At 45.4% G+C, this 16,903-nt stretch overlaps 1 protein-coding gene and 1 pseudogene across 1 annotated transcript in view; both read right to left on the minus strand.

Moving 5' to 3' along the window:
- COBL (cordon-bleu WH2 repeat protein) overlaps nucleotides 1–4,133 on the minus strand; it is a 266,567-nt gene extending 262,434 nt beyond the window's left edge. The window contains exon 1 of the mRNA XM_073239146.1: nucleotides 3,741–4,133. Within this exon, the coding sequence (XP_073095247.1) occupies nucleotides 3,741–3,781 (41 nt within the window). The 5' untranslated portion in view covers nucleotides 3,782–4,133. The remainder of the gene's footprint in view (nucleotides 1–3,740) is intronic.
- Nucleotides 4,134–15,968: 11,835 nt separating this feature from the next.
- Nucleotides 15,969–16,271, minus strand: LOC108392527 (non-histone chromosomal protein HMG-14 pseudogene; annotated as a pseudogene).
- Between the last annotated feature and the right edge of the window lie 632 nt (nucleotides 16,272–16,903).

Genomic DNA, 16,903 nt, shown 5'->3' on the forward strand with positions numbered 1-16,903 from the left:
GCTGGGCCTGGAAAGTCAAGCAGACAGCAGGCCAGACTACAGGGTGCAGCTCCTGGGCACAGGAGAGGCCAACACTGCACAGGTATCTGCATACCAAATATTAATTGTGCTTTAGTTTTGTCATCCTTATCCTCACAGCCAGATAGGAAATATTAAAGATGCCTTAAGGTTACTTGCTACTGTGATAGGGAAGTGTCCAACTCCTATCATTTATTAAGAAAAGCTATAATTACAAAAGATAAAAATTCCAAGGCCTTCTTTCCACTTTGTATCAAACAACCTAACTTTTACATTCTTAAACAAACTGCCAACATGACGTACAGCTCCAAAGTAACATCTTTTCAAAAATTAGCTCAAATTAAACAGGGACAGTTTAATGGAACATGTAACAGATAATTATACATGCTATCACTTTATAGACTGAATACATTCTCTAACTTGTTAACTGAAAGCCTTGAAACCTTAAAAAAATAAGGGCCTAGAAACCTAAACTTATTATGATGTACACGTTAGTATGCTTTCAAGAGCTGAAACAGAGAATGTCATGGTGCAGGCCCCTTTTTACCTCCCAGAGTAGCTGGCCTCCTATACTTAACATCATGTCAGACATTAAGAGCACTAGCATAGCTCAAGTTACCCAGTTCGATTAATTTTCTAAAATTACTTCTTGTTCTCATAACTTGAGTAAATACAAATTTATGCAAATGTACACCAGCTATGTCTTGATGAAACTCACATTTTGATGCAACTGATTAGCAACTTCCTTTACACAAGCATAGTTCTGAATATAGCCATTGATCAACTGCACCAGCTGTTTTGCTATTTCACGTCACTAGAGACTATTCTCTTCTACAGAAATATGTGTTTACTCCATAGAGAAAAAAATTAACCAGTACCCTGCCAAACTCAATTCTGCCTCTTCCTCAAATAGGGTCTGGGGTAAATGTAACCCTGTGTCCCACAGCAACTGACTACTTTCACGGATCTAACAAATACTCAAACAGATAAACTAAAAGTAAACAGATTCTTAAATGGACTTATATTTTAAAACTTCATTCACCAAAGGCAATTTGCCTTTACCTGTATTCTAGAATATTCTATCAATCATTATGCTTCAACTGAGTTGTAAAATTCCTCAAAAGTCACATCAAGTCTGACTTGGTAGTTTTTGCAAATGCCCTCCTTCCTAAAAGATCACTTTTCCCAGACAAGTTAATCATAAGCCATTGCTTTAATGAAATTACTAATAAAAACATTCAATTTCAATCAAACTAAAAATGTATAATTGCGTTACTAAAAGTAACTATTAATAATTTAGTTTGGGATTATTTACATTCACTAACTTACCTGTCTCTTTCATAATCCTTAGGAAGGGCTTTTATAGACCTTATTGTAAGGTGAAATCACCTAATTCGCAGCTCCCCAACCAGCCCTTTCCTACATCACACAAGAGCTAGAGACAGTTTCAGTCATCACATCAGATGTTTGCCATCGTGGGGGAAAAATGGCAGCTTACTCCAAGTTTGATCTGAGAGCCATCCCCTGTAGTATCAGAGAGAAACGAAATTTCCCTGGAGCAAGTGGGCAGCAAGAGGGGCAGGTCAGAGAAGAGGAAATGGTCATTTCAGGGAAAAACCAACCAACTGCCACTAGCAATACACCAAAGCCAGGGATCTCACAACCTAGCCTTTCCAAGGATCTCACAATCTAGCCTTTCCAGAGATCTTCCCAATCTATTTTTTCTGGGAGGAAATCCTTACACAAAAACGATACAAAACATTACAAAAAGCCCAAAACCATTTCTTTCCTCTGATTTTAACACAACAGAGCTTTATTACTAAACATGTAATTCTTTTCTGGAAAAAAGCACACTGAGATTTTTTTGTGTGATGTCTCTTCACTAAAGGTCCTAAAACTAAATGACAAATGATAAAATAATTGGGAATAAAGGAAGTTAAAAGCAACATGTCTACATTTTGTGGACAAGGAGGTTCCAACAAGCAGATGAGATGCTCCAGAGGAGTCCGTGGGAAAAGAACCAAATGCATCAACAACAACAATTTCATGTTTTGTTATCCCTGGCAAAAGTGCTTAGTTTGCAGGAAGGCCAACGGGGGCTCTGAAACGCAGTGTGCAGAACCAGGCCAGGGTTTACCTCTTGCTTATATAGTACCAGGCTGTAAAGTACAGCCCCAACTTCGGATTTGCTGTTTCACTTGTATAATCAGAGTCCTTTAAAGGATTTTACAGATATTCTTCGGACACAGTTTTGCTGGCCTCTTAAATGCCCTGTCATATTTGTTCATAAGGTGCTAGCGACAACGATTCAGTCTCCTTAAACAGACTCATTAAATAGGTTCCCAAAGAGACAGATTTAAAGGTAATTCTGTTTCACATTTCCAACTGTGTCATTTCAGGGTGCCCATGACCACGAAAAGGGATTTCCCACATTTAATTTCTTTCTTGGAGATTTGTTTATTAAAAGGAATTACATAACCACCGCTAAGTGCACTGCAAAAATCTCTCTTAACATTCCCCAGCTTCAGAATTATTTGATTTGCTAACCTGGCTCACCTTTTCCTGGCATTAAAGGGAGAGAGTTAGAGAAAAAAGCCAGTTTTCAAACTTGTGCAGACTTGGGCAACACAGCGGCAAACGGGCACAGGGGCAGAGTGAGTCAGTGGGTCACAACTGCACAGAAAAGAGATTAGGTGTCCCCAAAGCTGCCTCGTGAAGACCAGTTGCTATAGTGGAAAGTGGACCCACCCGGTGAGCAGGTGCAGGGCCCACCCAACCACTCATTCCATTTGCAAGACTCATAACACATTTGTTCGGGCCCTGAGGGAGTTCACCCATCCGCAGGACGCCGCGGGGGCGCGCGACCCGCGGTCCACAAGCTGCGGCCTGGTTGGACTGAGCGTGGGGTTATGGTCCGCTCGTATCCGGTTGAAGGGCAGAATTGTTTTCCTTGTTTTAGGGAAGTTTACCCTTCCTGCGAGTAAAATGGTAATGTGACATGTAAGCCCTACACGCACGCAAGGTGTGAGATTGGTAAACACACTCTGAAAGGCCGGGGCTGCGGCAGACAGTGCAGGATGGAAGGAAGCCCCGCCTCTAAGTGCGACGCTGGGGTCTCCCCGGGCCGAGCCCACCTTGCGCCCTGTACACTAACAAGGGACCCCCGGAAAAGAAAGCGGGCGGGGAGAGCAGTTGTGCTGAACACCTCAGGCCGGTACCCTCTAGGGTCCGCTCCGGGAACGCGGGACCCAGGTGCCTGCGAGGTCCCGGAGCCCGCCCAGCCCTGCTCGGGCAGAGCGGACGCTGGGCCGGCCGACTCGACTGGCACGCGGGCGGACACGGGGCCAGTCAGCTGCAGGGCTGGAGCCCGAGGCCGGGTCTGCCACCCCGCCGCGCGCCAGAGCGAACACGCGGGGTGTTTGAACAAGGGTCGGGGCTCCGTGGGGGCTCTGCCCGCGGGTACCCCCAAAAAGGGCGCGCGCTCATAAACGCGCCCACGCGAAAGTACTCGGGCCTTAGCCTGACACTGTTACCTGGGCAACGACCCGGGTGCACAAAGTATACAACCCCCTTCCCGGCAGGGCGCGGGCCCGCGGCCCGGAGAGGGGAGGGCACCCCGTCCCGGGCTCCCTTCGCCCGCCCCCCAACCCCGCCCCGAGAGCGCCCAGTGCGGGAGTCCGAGCCCCGCGAAGCCCCCGGGCGCGCTCCGCCAGACTGCTTACCCGGTGGGGGGCTTGGCCACCAAGGCGCGGGGCGCGTCCATGGAGTCGGCGGCCGGGGGACGCGGGCGGCGCTCGGGCCCGGCCGAGTCAGGCGTTCGCTGCCGCCGCCGCCGCCCTCATTCACTTTTTCCGCGCTGACCCATCGTCCTCCCACGCGGGCCGGCGGAGGACAGCGGCGGGGCCCAGCGGACTGAAGGGGCTGGAACCGTCCCGGGCGGGCCGGCGGGCGGGGGCGCCGGCGGCGCGGGGAGGGGCTGGCGCGGCGCGGGGCGGGGGCGCCGGGAGCAAGGTGCGCCGCGCCCACCGGAGCGCCGCCCCTGCCCGCCCGCGGCTCGGCTACCCAGAGTCCCGCCGGGTCGCAGGCGAGCGTCCCGGTAAGGGGCGGCGGCCCCTCCCGGCCTGTGCCCGGGTCCTCCACCCCGGGAAGCAGAGCGCCCCTCTCTGGCGGGGGAGGGGGATGTCCCGAGGCGCTGGCCGGGCCCGCTGGGAGGAACGGCCCAAGGGGGAACCACCTGGCTGCAGGCGAGGCTGGTCGAGGGCGACAGGGGCGGGTCAGGGGAGAGCGTTGATGTTGGAGAATGAGCTGTGAGTGACCGGTGTTGCTCTCTCTGTCCTGTAATCCAACAGAAACTTCTTCCATGCACCAGATGTCTAGTGGGGGAGAGGGGATGCGGGGAACGGGGTTTGGGTTTCAAGGTGGATCCCTGACCGGGAGCACCTGGGACCTTGTTAGAAACACAGCAGATTCGGTGCCCCACTGCGTCCTTCGGAATCAGAAACAATGGGGTCTAGAGTAGGGCCCAGCTGTGCTACCAGAAGCCCCTGCTGATGCAATGTGCTCTCTAGTTTGCCAAGATGGTCTGCTGGACGCCAGGGTTGTGCAGCCCTGGGATGGATTCTAGTATATAGGCTGGCGGGCAGAGGCAGGGAAGCTGGGGCCTGGGGCCCGAGCAAATCAGCCCCAGGCCGCTGATCTGCCCGCACTTAATCTTGAACAACCCCTAAGCAACAATAGAGATTTGGGTTAATGTTTATGTGGTTCTGAGGACTAGAACACGGGGAAAAGATACGGAATAATGATCAACATTGGAGGGGATGCTCCTCATGTATCTCACGCTTGGATGAGGTGTCCTGAGGCCTGTATGAGCCTTTCCCCGCTGCTACCCAGCTTTCTCATTAACAAAGGGGGAAACCAATCTAGATACAGAATGCAAAGTCCCTGCCACGACGTGCAAGGCCTTGAGTGCTCAGTCCCGGGCGCCCACCCAGAGCCCAGTTCCCACCTGTGCTCACAGCCTTGGGTCTGGGGGCACTGCAGCTCAGCCTCCCTCCCGGCGGGCCCCTACCTGGGGATGCACTCCCTCAGGATTCCTCTCTTGCTCCTTCCCACACTCTGCTGCCATACCACCTCCCCAGGGAAGCCCCTCCTAAGCCCTCCAAATGCAGGCAAGGACCTCCTGCTCTGCTTGTCCTGCTTCATCCCTCCGAGCATTTATCACTGTTTATATATGTGTATGTACATTGTTTGAATATATTTGCATGTTTGTTTATAAAGAAATGTTTATGTTTTTGTTTACATTTGTAAATTTTTTATCAGCTGCATATATGTATGAATGTGTATATAAGTTTTGCTTATATAAACAAATATGGGTGTGCACATTATGTATTAGTGGAACATAAATAGATAAATACATATATTCAGTATACATTCTGTCGGTGGGCTTGCCATCCATCTCCTCCCCCAGAATGTGATTTTAGTGAGTGCTGGGTACTGGGTATTGTTTTATTCATCACTGAACACCCAGCTTCTAGGACAGTGCCTGGCTGATAGAGGTAGTGCTCCCTAAATGAAGAGCACACTGAATGAATGAATCTCTATAACTCCTTCCACCTCTAGGTTTCAGGAGCAGGGATGTCCTTCCCAGGATTTTGGAAGCTGCTTCTTGTTCTGGACACTAAGGGGTTGACCTAGAAGTGGACTAAGACCAGTGCACCTAGACCCCCCAGAGGACCCTAGGTTGAAGGACCCCAGTTCATAGGTCACATGTAACCTGGGCCTGTTAAAGGCAGCAGGAGGAATCAGGTGGAAGGTGGGGGACCAGGAGCACAGAATAGTCCAGTGTACTCAGAGCAGATAGCTGTTGAAGATTTTCCAAGCAAGATAGTCTATGTCCTAGGAAAATGATTGGAAGGTGGCAATGTTCCACCTCCAGGCTGAGGTTGAAATTGCTCTCCTGGGATGAAGACCCAGAAGGGGCCTGGACAATCTCTGATTCCTGGAAATCCTTAAGCATCTCTGACACCAAAACCCAGCAAGCACCACTGTCCAAGAATGGAGTGGAGTGAGGGCTGGGAAGAGATGTCACAATGAGGCAGAGGGCAGGGTCAGACTTGCTACCAGAGTTGGGGGCTGAGTTCCCAAACTGTTAGTGGAGCTTCAAAATGAGCTGGACCTGGCAGCCAGTTGTAGGGGAAGGCACAGTACCAGGGAAGCAGGCAGACCTGGGACCCAGTATCTCTGAATTGCAACCCAAACTTCCCTTACAGGTGAGATACACTCATGTAGGGGTGTTTTGCAAAATTGTGCAGTTCAACAGATACTTCTGAGCATTGGCCTCTATACCCCATTGCAGTGACCCAGGTCTCCCCTTCCTCGTACTGCACAAAAGCTAAACCTTTGTCCCTTTTGTCCACAGAGCATAGCAGAGCACCATGCCTGATGTCCTTGTGCAGCTGTCACTGACACCTTGGCTAGGGCTCTGGACTACCATGCTGTCTGCTCTTGACCCCAGAAGCAGGAGCTTCACTGCTGCTGGGAACAAGAGAGTGAGGCCCCTTCAGGGACATTCTTTCCTTGTCTGACACTGCATCCCACTTCATTCCTACCTGTCTTCCCAGACACCCCCTTCCTGTTGGCAGGCCTGCCTGGGGCAGCACCAGCCTGTCGGTGCTGCACATCCCTTTGTACTGAGCCCCCCTTGCAGTGAGGTGGAGGGCCTGGAGGAACATGCAGAGAGTCACTCTAAGCTCTCCAGTATTGGAAGGAAAGGAAATGAAGAATGCACATTAAGGGCAGGCCAGCTTACAGCAGTGCTGACTAAACTTGAATATGCACAAGATGCTTCTGTGGTCTTGTTAAACTGCAGATTCTGGCCCACTGGGTCCAAGTCAGGACCTGAAGAGTCTGCATTTCTAACAAGCTCTCAGCAATGTGGAGGCTGCTGACCCAGGGACCACACTTCAAATAACGAGCTTTTGGGTCAAACATACTAGCTTCAGGTTAGACCCTCCACTCAATAGCAGTTACCAAGAACTAATCTCTTCTCTCTAAGTTTCAGTTTCCTCCTCTGTAAAATGAGAATAATCAGGGGCAGATCCAGGTTTTGCTGGTCTGGTTATACAATTTTAAGTACCTTAAAAAAAAGTATGTCATATGAGCAACACAAATTTTTGGAATATTGACTGAATTTTTTGCCCCCAAAATTCACAAGTTGAAAACCTGGGACTGCATTTGGAGATGGGCCTTTAGAACATAAAAAAAGATCAATGAAGTCATAAGGGTGGGGCTCAAATTCTATAGGTGTCCTTATAGGAAAAGAAAGAGAAACAAGATCACTCTCTCCCCGTTATACTTACAAGCTGGCTTCAGGCAAAGATTTCATCGCTTCTTTTTGTAGGATGATAAGCTATTTAAACGGAACAGATTTTATGTGAGATCATTAACTGCAACAGTAACTCCAAGAAACACTTACGTAGAGTCCTTTATTTTTATTGAGACATAACTCACATTCAATAAAACTCACCTCTGTCAAGTATACAGTTCCGTGTATAACCACAGTTCCATGGTTATACAATTCTATGGTTATACAAAGAGTTGTACAACCGTTACTACTATCTAATTTCAGGACATTTTTATCACCCGCAAAAATAAACCTTCTATCTGTTAACATTCTCTCCCTATTCTTCCCTCACCCCACTCTAGCAACCACCAATCTTTCTGTCTCCATGGATTTCCCTATTCAGGACATTTCATATAAATGCAATCATACAATAATGTGACCTTTTGTGTCCAGCTTCTTTGATTTAGCATAATGTTTTCAAGTTTCACTCGTGGTGTAGCATGTGCCAGGACTTCATTCCTTTTTTATCACCAAATAATATTCCATTGCATGGGTAGACCACATTTTGTTTATATATTCATCAGCTGATGAACTTTTAAGTGGTTTTTCACTTTTCGTCTGCTATAACTAATACTGCTATGAACATTCATATATAAGTTTTATGTGGACATATGTTTTCATTTCTCCTTTGTGTATACCTTAGAGTGGAAATCCTGGGTCATAGGTAATTATATGTTTAACCCTTTGAGAAACAGTCAAGTGTCTTTCCAAACTGGTTGTACTGTTTTCCACCCATCAGTGTATGAGGCTGTTGTTGACGTCCTTGCCAACACTTCCTATTGTCTGTCTTTGGTTATAGACATCCTGCAGGTGTTATGTGGTATCTCACTGTGGTTTTGGCTTCCATCTTCCTAACAACTAATGATGTTGAGCAACTTTTCACGTGCTTTTTGGCTATTTGCGTACCTTCTCCAGAGAAATGTTATTCAAGTCTTTTGCCCATTTTGCAGATAGGTTATTTGCATTTATATCTTTGAGTTGTGAGAGTTCTTTGTATATCCTGTGCACAAGTCCCTTATCATATATATGACTTGAAAATACTTTCTCACATAATACTGGTTATTCTTTCACACTCTTGCTGATATCTTCTAAAGCACAAAATTTTTTACCTGTGATGAAGTTCAATTAATTTATTGTTTGATTTTGTTGCTTGTTATCATAGCCAAGAAACCATTGCCTGATTAAAGGTCTATTACGTAGTGTATTATCAAGTGTTAATGCTTTTTTTAAAATCACAGTACACTTTCTTTAAAGTGATAATTCATAGGCAGGGCCACAGGCATAAGCACAGGACACAGGAAAATTTAGGAAGTAGCAGAGGACTGTCCACAGAGACTCCAGCCTTATCATTCCGTATCCTGTCCTTTGATTAGGGCCCCTTAAAAACAACTGACTGGATCAGGGCCAGTTCCATTTGAATAGCCAACAGACATTAATCCAAGGGATGGAGTCCACAAAGAGGCATCAGGTAGTAGCAACTGAGGAAGACATGCAGGAGAGGGGTTCTGATTCCCAGGAATCCTGAAACCATTGTCAGGGAGGGAGGGGTCAGGACCACAGCACCTCCGTGACTGAGAGTCTCGGCAGAAGAGGAGCCAGAACAGAAGCAAGAGAGGGCAGGGCCCGTGACATAGTTAGATAAGAGGTTCTTGGTTCTAGGCTCCTCCTAAAGGAGGCCTCTGGGAGAGGTTCGTGAATGCTGGGTCTCAAAATCACAATCCTGTGGGCTGAATGAGCACCCCCCTGTCACCCTTTCCATGGTTCATTTCTTTTGGGCCCCCCTCCAACACCTACCAGAAGACAAACATCTCTTTTTCTTTCCCTCGCTTTACCAACAATTATAGTAATCAACTTCATGTACCCAATAGACAATAAATACATGTTGGATGAATTATTTATTATATTAATAACTAATATTTAAGGACAGTTACTAGATACCAAGCACTATGTTAAACTCTGAAACAACGCTAATCACTTAAGATTACAGCCACCGAAAAGATAGGTACTATTGTGTCCCCCATTTTAGAGACTAAAACTAAGTTAGGGACATTAACTAAGTCACCCAGGATAACGCAAAGCAAGGATCTGTGCCCCGGCAGCACCACCTAAGAGCCTTCTTCACCAATATACCAGCACTACACAATGTTCTTGGTCATCACACCAACACCAGTGCTCTCATCTCTGCCCAGCACCCAGTTCTCCTATGAACAGTTCAATGCAGGAGCAGTTCGTGTGGGCACTTAGTGTTCCTCAGCAAACGTGTGCCCAGCTTGCTGCCTAGTAGCAAATGAAGAGGATGTGTAGGTGTGGCTCTCCTGCCACTTTGTCAGGAAGCTTTTATTTTAGCCACCATCTGTCATCATTTTTCTCCTGGTGAGATCAGACTAAGCTGTGCCTTCCCATGGTGCATCGTCAGGAGGAAGCATCTCTCTGCCTCCCTGCCGAGATGTTTGGGTGGTGAACTTACATAACTTTGCACCTACACCCTCAACCCACGCAAGGATTATGCAATTGGGTTTAGGATTCCTTGCAGTGCTTTCTGGAAATATGAACCTCTTCAGAACACTCATCCTTGGATTTTCAACTACATAGGATTTTCTGACTGGGATTGATGTGTGTTCTGTCTATATAAATGAGTCTATGGGCTGCGGTTCCCAAGGAGCAGAAAGAGGAAGAAATAGGCTTTGTGTTCTTAAGATTCCCAAGCATTGACTATGGAGAAGAGCTCCCAGCTGACACATATGCTGTATTTGCTTTCAGCATCAGGCCAGTCTGGGCATGCGGGATGGACAGAGGAGTGGTCTGCTGGGGGTCAGATCTCAGGGCGAGCGAGGGGCCTACTGGAAGGAGGTCCTCCTAAGGACAGAGGGTGAGAAGTGCAGGAGCAGCCCCAGGCCAGAGGTTCTATAGGTAGTAGGGGTGGGGTGTTCTGAGCTTCACACAGTGTCACCCTACAGACTGAGACCTTGTCCAGACCTGTGGGGACACTTGTGGCTCCAGCAGCAGCCTCTGAGCCACAGCGCTGTGTGGAACTGTGTGAAGGAACTAGCAGGGGCAATCACGGCACCAGAAGTCAGATGGGGTAACAGCAAGGCAGGGTGGAGAGCGGCTCAAGAGTGTGGGTGACATCCGGAATTTTCCTCTCTTCACAGGCACACACCAGACCCCAGGGTGCCAGGTATAGTCTGGATCCCTGGATTTAGGGCAGAAGGGGCCTACCTCCAGCTGTGCTCCAACTGTGGCCAGGAATGGACTTGAGCCTCACAAACTACAGTTGTTCCTGCCACTGGTACCCCTCTGGGGCCAAAGGGACCTGCTTGTCCACATTTCCATAACTAATGAAGGCATCAAGTGGTCCTGGGAGGATCTGCCCCAGGGGGCTGTGCCTCCACCTGGTCTTGCTGCAGCCACCTCCCTCTAAGGAGAAAACAGCTAAGCTGTTCCTGGTGGTCATGCCCCAACGTGCTAGGCCACCTGGGGGGCAGGACCTGCTGTAAGGTGGCTGCAGGACTCCCTTGATCCAGCAGGTGGGCAGGGAGCAGAGTGAAGAGGTGTCCTGAGCGTTTTTTGTCTCCTGCTGGTGCTCAGAGTAGCAGCTTTTCTGAGGGAGCCTCAAGGCCTCACACCCTCCTCTGACTGTTCACTGCCACCAGAAACATGACATGGGACCAGCAGCATGCAGTCCCACAGAAATGACAATGCCAGGCCTTTTGTTTAAAATCTAGGGGAATAATATGGTTAAAGGTACTAAAATATAAAGCTTTTCCCTTTTCCTGCCAGCCTCTTTCTACTTGTCACAGTGTTTTTCACTAGCCGTTTACTGTCATTCTAAGTAGAGAAAAACTGAAAAATTTAAGCAATTAGCATGAACTTTACCATCTGCCTTCATACTGATGAGCCATTCATATTGTGCAATGCCAGCTTTAAGTGGAAATGTAAGGGAATGTAACCTGTACAAGGGCCCATCAAGATCACACATTTGTATCCATAGCTTGCACTTGCTCATGTACTGCATTCACACCAGAGCAGTGGACGCTCTGCGCAAAACTAACTCTACTGCTTTCATTTCACTTCCTGGTGCACACCTGCTCCTGCAGGAGACAGGTAAGGCCAGGCGAGTGGAAAAGGAGCCATGGGTTGTCCTATTTTTCTATTTCCTTCTATGTCATCATTTCCAGTGTAAGTGGTTGGCTGAGACGTAACTAATCTACGAGAGTAAATCAGATGCTTCAGGAAAGAGGAAAAACTCATGGCTTCTCCATTTGTCAATTGAGTATTGGATCTTGTGGGTAACCCCAGGTAGTGGAAAGGAATTTGTGTGTGTGCATGTGCATTTGTGTAGGTGAGTGTATTGTGTATTGCTGCAGTCACCTGCTCTAAGGAGAAAACAGCAAAGCTGTTCCTGGTGGTCATGTCCTGACGTGCTTGGCCACCTAGGGGGCAGGTGTGTGTTTGTGTGTGTATTGCACTAGAGTGTATGTAGTTGAATTGAGAGAAGAGTGAGAAATGGATTACCTCTTTCCAAAATATAATCCCTCTACAGAGTTTTAAGAGATTATAGGGTAACCTCCCTCAGCAATATCCTGAGTTCTAGAAGCAAGAGGAATGGAAGCACATTTCCCAGGTAGAGAAAGGGCCGCTCTGTTCTCTAGGCCATAAGGGACTCAAACAAAGCAAAGTTTTGTGGATGCCATAGCTATGGCAGTTTTAAGGCTGCTGCTCTTGGAAACACTACCAAAACACACACAAAAAACTGGTAAATTCAAATATGTATCGTATCTAAGACTAAATGCTTAGGAAGTACTGACATATTTCACTAGGGTTACTATATGCAGAAAAGAGAGCCAATAGCAAAGAATTATAAGTTCCAAAGTAGTGAGTGATCAATTCTGAACACTTTTGGGAGGTGGTCCTCTCGTTTCTTGGTCGTGTGAGCTGAAAGTGTAGCATATAGTCCACCCCCAATTTTGAGCTTCAGTCTTTATTCCCTCTTCAGTGCTTTGGTCACTTGACAGCTCCATCTGATGAGAATAAACAGAGGAATAATGTTTTTATAGTCAAGGAAAAAAGCCAGAGGCTTCTGAATCAACCTAGTTTAATCCGACAGACCTGCCTAATGCCCAAAAGGCAGCTGGCACTGTGGTTCCCCTCCTTGACCCAAGACAGAAAATGACCAATGCTTCAGGCACTCAGAATTTCTCCTGGCACAGTGGTGCCAGTCTCCGATCACCTCTCCCCTTCCTGTGCCACTCACCCTGCCTGCGAATGATCTGCCTGGACTCAAGTCCCACCTCAGGCTACCAGTCAACATAACTGTCCCTTACTATCCTTCAGTGGCTCCCAAGCTGAAAAAAGTCATCTAACTGGTATGCCTACCTTAAAGGCCCTGCATACATCTGGCTTCCACCTCACCCTCCTGCTTTTCTCTGGGATAGTAAAAGCCAGCTGGGGCATCCTGCTCACCTGGTCATTGGGTTGGGATTATTGGGTCCCTGGAGCTCAAATTTTGGCAGGAACCCACTCCCATGTTAAATGCTGAAATTATTTACCTATTTTAAAGGACTGTATGATGATAGCAAATCTGCAGGGCAAAAACAGCCCGGATAGACTGCCAGTTTCCAACCCAGGAGAGGAATGTGTTGAGGACGAAAATATCCTTACTTTGGAGTTTATTTTTCTTCTATCCTAAATGAAAGAGAGCCTTCTACACCAATAACAGCAGGATGTATGTTCTTTCGAAGTGGACATGAAATATTCTTCAAGATAAAAAAAAAATCTGGGCCATAAAAGAAGTCTCAAAAAACACAAAAGAATTCAAGTCACAAGAGTATGTTCTCCACATAATGGAAGCAAACTTGAGATACATGGTGAAGTCAGTATCTGAAAAATCCCAAATATTTGGAAACTAAATGCCACACATCTAAATAAGCCAGCGGTCAAATAAGAGGTCAAAAGGAAAATTAGAAATTGTTTTGAATCGAATGAGAATGAATATACACTGTATGAATTCTGTGGGACATGGTTCAGTCAGCCGTGAGGACCACACGTCACAGTTAAGACCTGTATCAGGAAAGAGGCATGGCCTTGCAAAAAGGACTTCAGCTCTTACTGTAAGAAATTAGAAGAAGCAAATTCAACCCAAACTAATCAGAGGTGAAATAATAAATATTACAGCAGAAATTAAATATTAAATTAGACATAACAATTAAATTTAAAAATTAACTATAAATATAAAATTAAATTCAAAATTATATAAACTAAATAGAACACAGACAAAACTTTAGAGAAAAATCAACAAAATCAAATGTTAGTTTTTGAGAAGCTAAGAATAATCGGCAAACTTCCAGACAGACTAATTTGGGGAAAAAAAGACAAAAGATACAAATTATCAATATCAGGAATAAGGGTGGTCACATCATTACAGGTTCTGCCAGATTATAAGAGATTAAAAACTAAACATTATGAACAACTTTATCCCAGTAGAATTGACTTCTTAGATAAGTAAACAAATCTCTTGAAAGATACAAACTGCCAAAGCACTTCAGGAGAAATAGCCTAAAACTTCCAGTGTTTATTAAAGATTCAATTTGTAGCTAAAAGCCTTCCACAAACAAAATTTCAGGTCCAAAGGGCATCACTGGTGAGTTTCACAAAACATTTAAGAGAAAAAGTAATACCAGTAATTCTATAGAAACTCTTCTGGAAAATTGAAGAGGAGGCTGTATTTCCCAGCTCACCTGATAAAGCCAGTATGACCCTGATGCCAAAACCAGAGAAAGATATTTCAGTGGAAAAAAGGATCTACAACCAGTATTCCTCATGAACACAGATGTGAAAAGTCTTAGCAAAATTCAGCAAACTGAATTCAATAATATGTAAAAAAAAAAAGTGATGTATTAAAACACAGTAACCAGATTTATCCTATGAATGAAGTTAAATATTAAAGAAATCAATCACTGTTTCACCATATTAATAAAATTTTTAAAAAAACATGATCATCTCAATACAGAAAAAGCAAGTGGTAAAATTCAAACATCCATTCCTGATTTTTAAAAAAAAACTTAGCAGATCAGGAATAGAAGTGAATTTACTCAACTTGATAAGGGGCATCTATGAAAAAACTTTTTTCACAGGACAAGGGTATTGCTCTGTTGTTAGGAGATCTTCTTGCACGCTAGGTGAGACCTCAACCTGGGATAGGGTTCTTGACTCTGACAGAAGAATAATTCTTGATCAAGGTTAAAGGGTGTAGGTAGGAAAGGAATTCATTAAAGTGTGGGTAGAGTGAATGGCAGCAGCTGTCTGTCAGCAGACAGAGGAAGGAAAGGGTAGTTCACTGAACTCCTGCTCCAGGTAGGGCAGATCCCTTGCCAACTCCTTCAGCCAGGGTCACCTGGCGTCCAGCGTCCACTTGAATCTATATGGCATGGGAGCTAAGTCCCTACCACCCCAGGATTTAGGGGAGCCCCTAGAACACTGAATGGAGTGAGATTATGTTCTGAGAACTTCCAAAGCAAAGAAAGGACATTTTCGGGCAGGCTGCTACAGAGCATAATCGTACAGCTGCAGTCCTGTCCGGGTCATTCAGGCAACGGGAACATACAAGCCCAAATCAGAGATCTCAGCAGCCCTTCCCTACTTGTCTGAAGTAGGACAGAGAGAATGAAGACTTGTGCTTAAGTCGAGAAAATTGAGTGAAGTAATAAAGTAACAAAGTCACTGACCACGGAGGTGGAGGTCAGTGAGTTCTTTTTCTTTTTTTCTTTTATAATTGAGATTTTGTTTTGAGGATCAGTATACAAGCATTTCAATTTGTACACAATTCTTAACATATGTACTGAATATCTAAAAAATCATGCAGTGATTTTTTTTCTCAACAGTTATAACAGAGACTTTCCAGCTTAAACTTTGGAAACAAATCTTCCTTAATAGGATATCAAGTACCATTTTCTTCAAATGTTGATATGCTGTTACATTGTGAAAGTTCCACTAACTCACAATTTTATATCATATTCACCACATATACAAATTTTCAATCTTCCACAGCACATTAACAAAGTTACTAGGAAAACTGGATGACCACAGAGATATTATAGAGTGCACGGAATTCTGACCAGGAGAGCCAAGATCAAGGAGTGGTTTTCTTTAGGAAATAATTCTACTGAAAACAACACAGGAGTAGAAGTAATTTAAAATGTTAGATATATTAAATGCATGACTGACTCTAAATTGCCATTTAGTATGTTTATATTACAGGATATAAAAACTACCTCCACTGTGGAATGTTAAAATGATACCCAAGACAATCAAACCTCCCATATTCAATATACCACTATTTTCTGTGCCAAAAAAACACACAACCACTAAAGATTTCACTTCTTAAGAAAAGCATTTACACTTAAAAAATGGGATGAGGTAGGATTTCCTCCTTAAAAATGTTTCTAGAGCTACTAAAAAACTTGCATTTACAAAATAGTTGATAAAAATATTTCTCTGGGTTGTTCAAGAAGGGAAACAAGGGACCACTGATAAGCCCTGGTACATGGTATTATTCAGAGTCGGCTTCTTTCTCTCCTGCTTCATCACATGCTGGACTCTCCATTTTTAGTTTCTCCATTTGCAGCAGGTAAACCTTTCACTTTCTGGTTAGCCACTTCAGCCTGTTTTCCCTTTGCTCCCCTTTTCCCTTTAGTTTGCACTTTTTTGTCTGAAGATTTATCCTTTCTTGACACCTTTTTTTTGGCTTCGTTTCTGCTTTTGTGGGAGCAGGTTTAGCTGACATCCTCCCCGATCTCCTCTTGGGCTCCTCCTGCGTTGAGCCCTCCGCGGAGTTGACCTTCCTCTTGGGCATGTGGTGGCAGGGTGGCACACACCTGGAACCTGGGGGCCATGGCACGGGGAAGCCTTGGCAAAGCTGGGCTGCTTGGCCACTGGTGCTCCTCCTATCCAGTGAGTTCTTGTCTTTATCATGAAAAAGAGTTCAGAGACAGGTGCAACAGGCTTTTGCCACAAGAAAGTTTATTTGATAAGACAGTACACACTCAGAGGAGAGTGCAAGTGATCTCAGAGAGGAGGCATGTTTAAAGGTTTAAGATTAAGATTTTTAAGGATTTCAAGAACGGGGTAAAGGGCCAGGGGAGCGTAGGCTGGCAGATGGTCTCCTGATGTGTCTCAGGTGAGAGACATATGTCACCACCCACTGTCATCCCCTGGATATTCTGTAAGATAAACTTAGTACAAGGGATCTATTGATCCTGTTCTTCCTCAAGATAGTGGTTACCCTCAAGCAGTGGAAACATATCATTTAGAACTGCTTGCCCTGCCTTAAGTCATTTGTTGGCTAATCACCATAAAATATGTTAGGAATCTTACCTCCTAACTCCCTGATTTTTAAAATGGAATCTTAGCTTTAATATTCTCACTACGTCTATAGTAAGAATCATACCAGTCTTATTATTTAAATCTCAGCATTTTTCATCACAG

The sequence above is a fragment of the Manis javanica genome, chromosome 6, assembly GCF_040802235.1.
Source record: "Manis javanica isolate MJ-LG chromosome 6, MJ_LKY, whole genome shotgun sequence".
In the NCBI taxonomy this organism is placed as follows: Eukaryota; Metazoa; Chordata; class Mammalia; order Pholidota; family Manidae; genus Manis; species Manis javanica.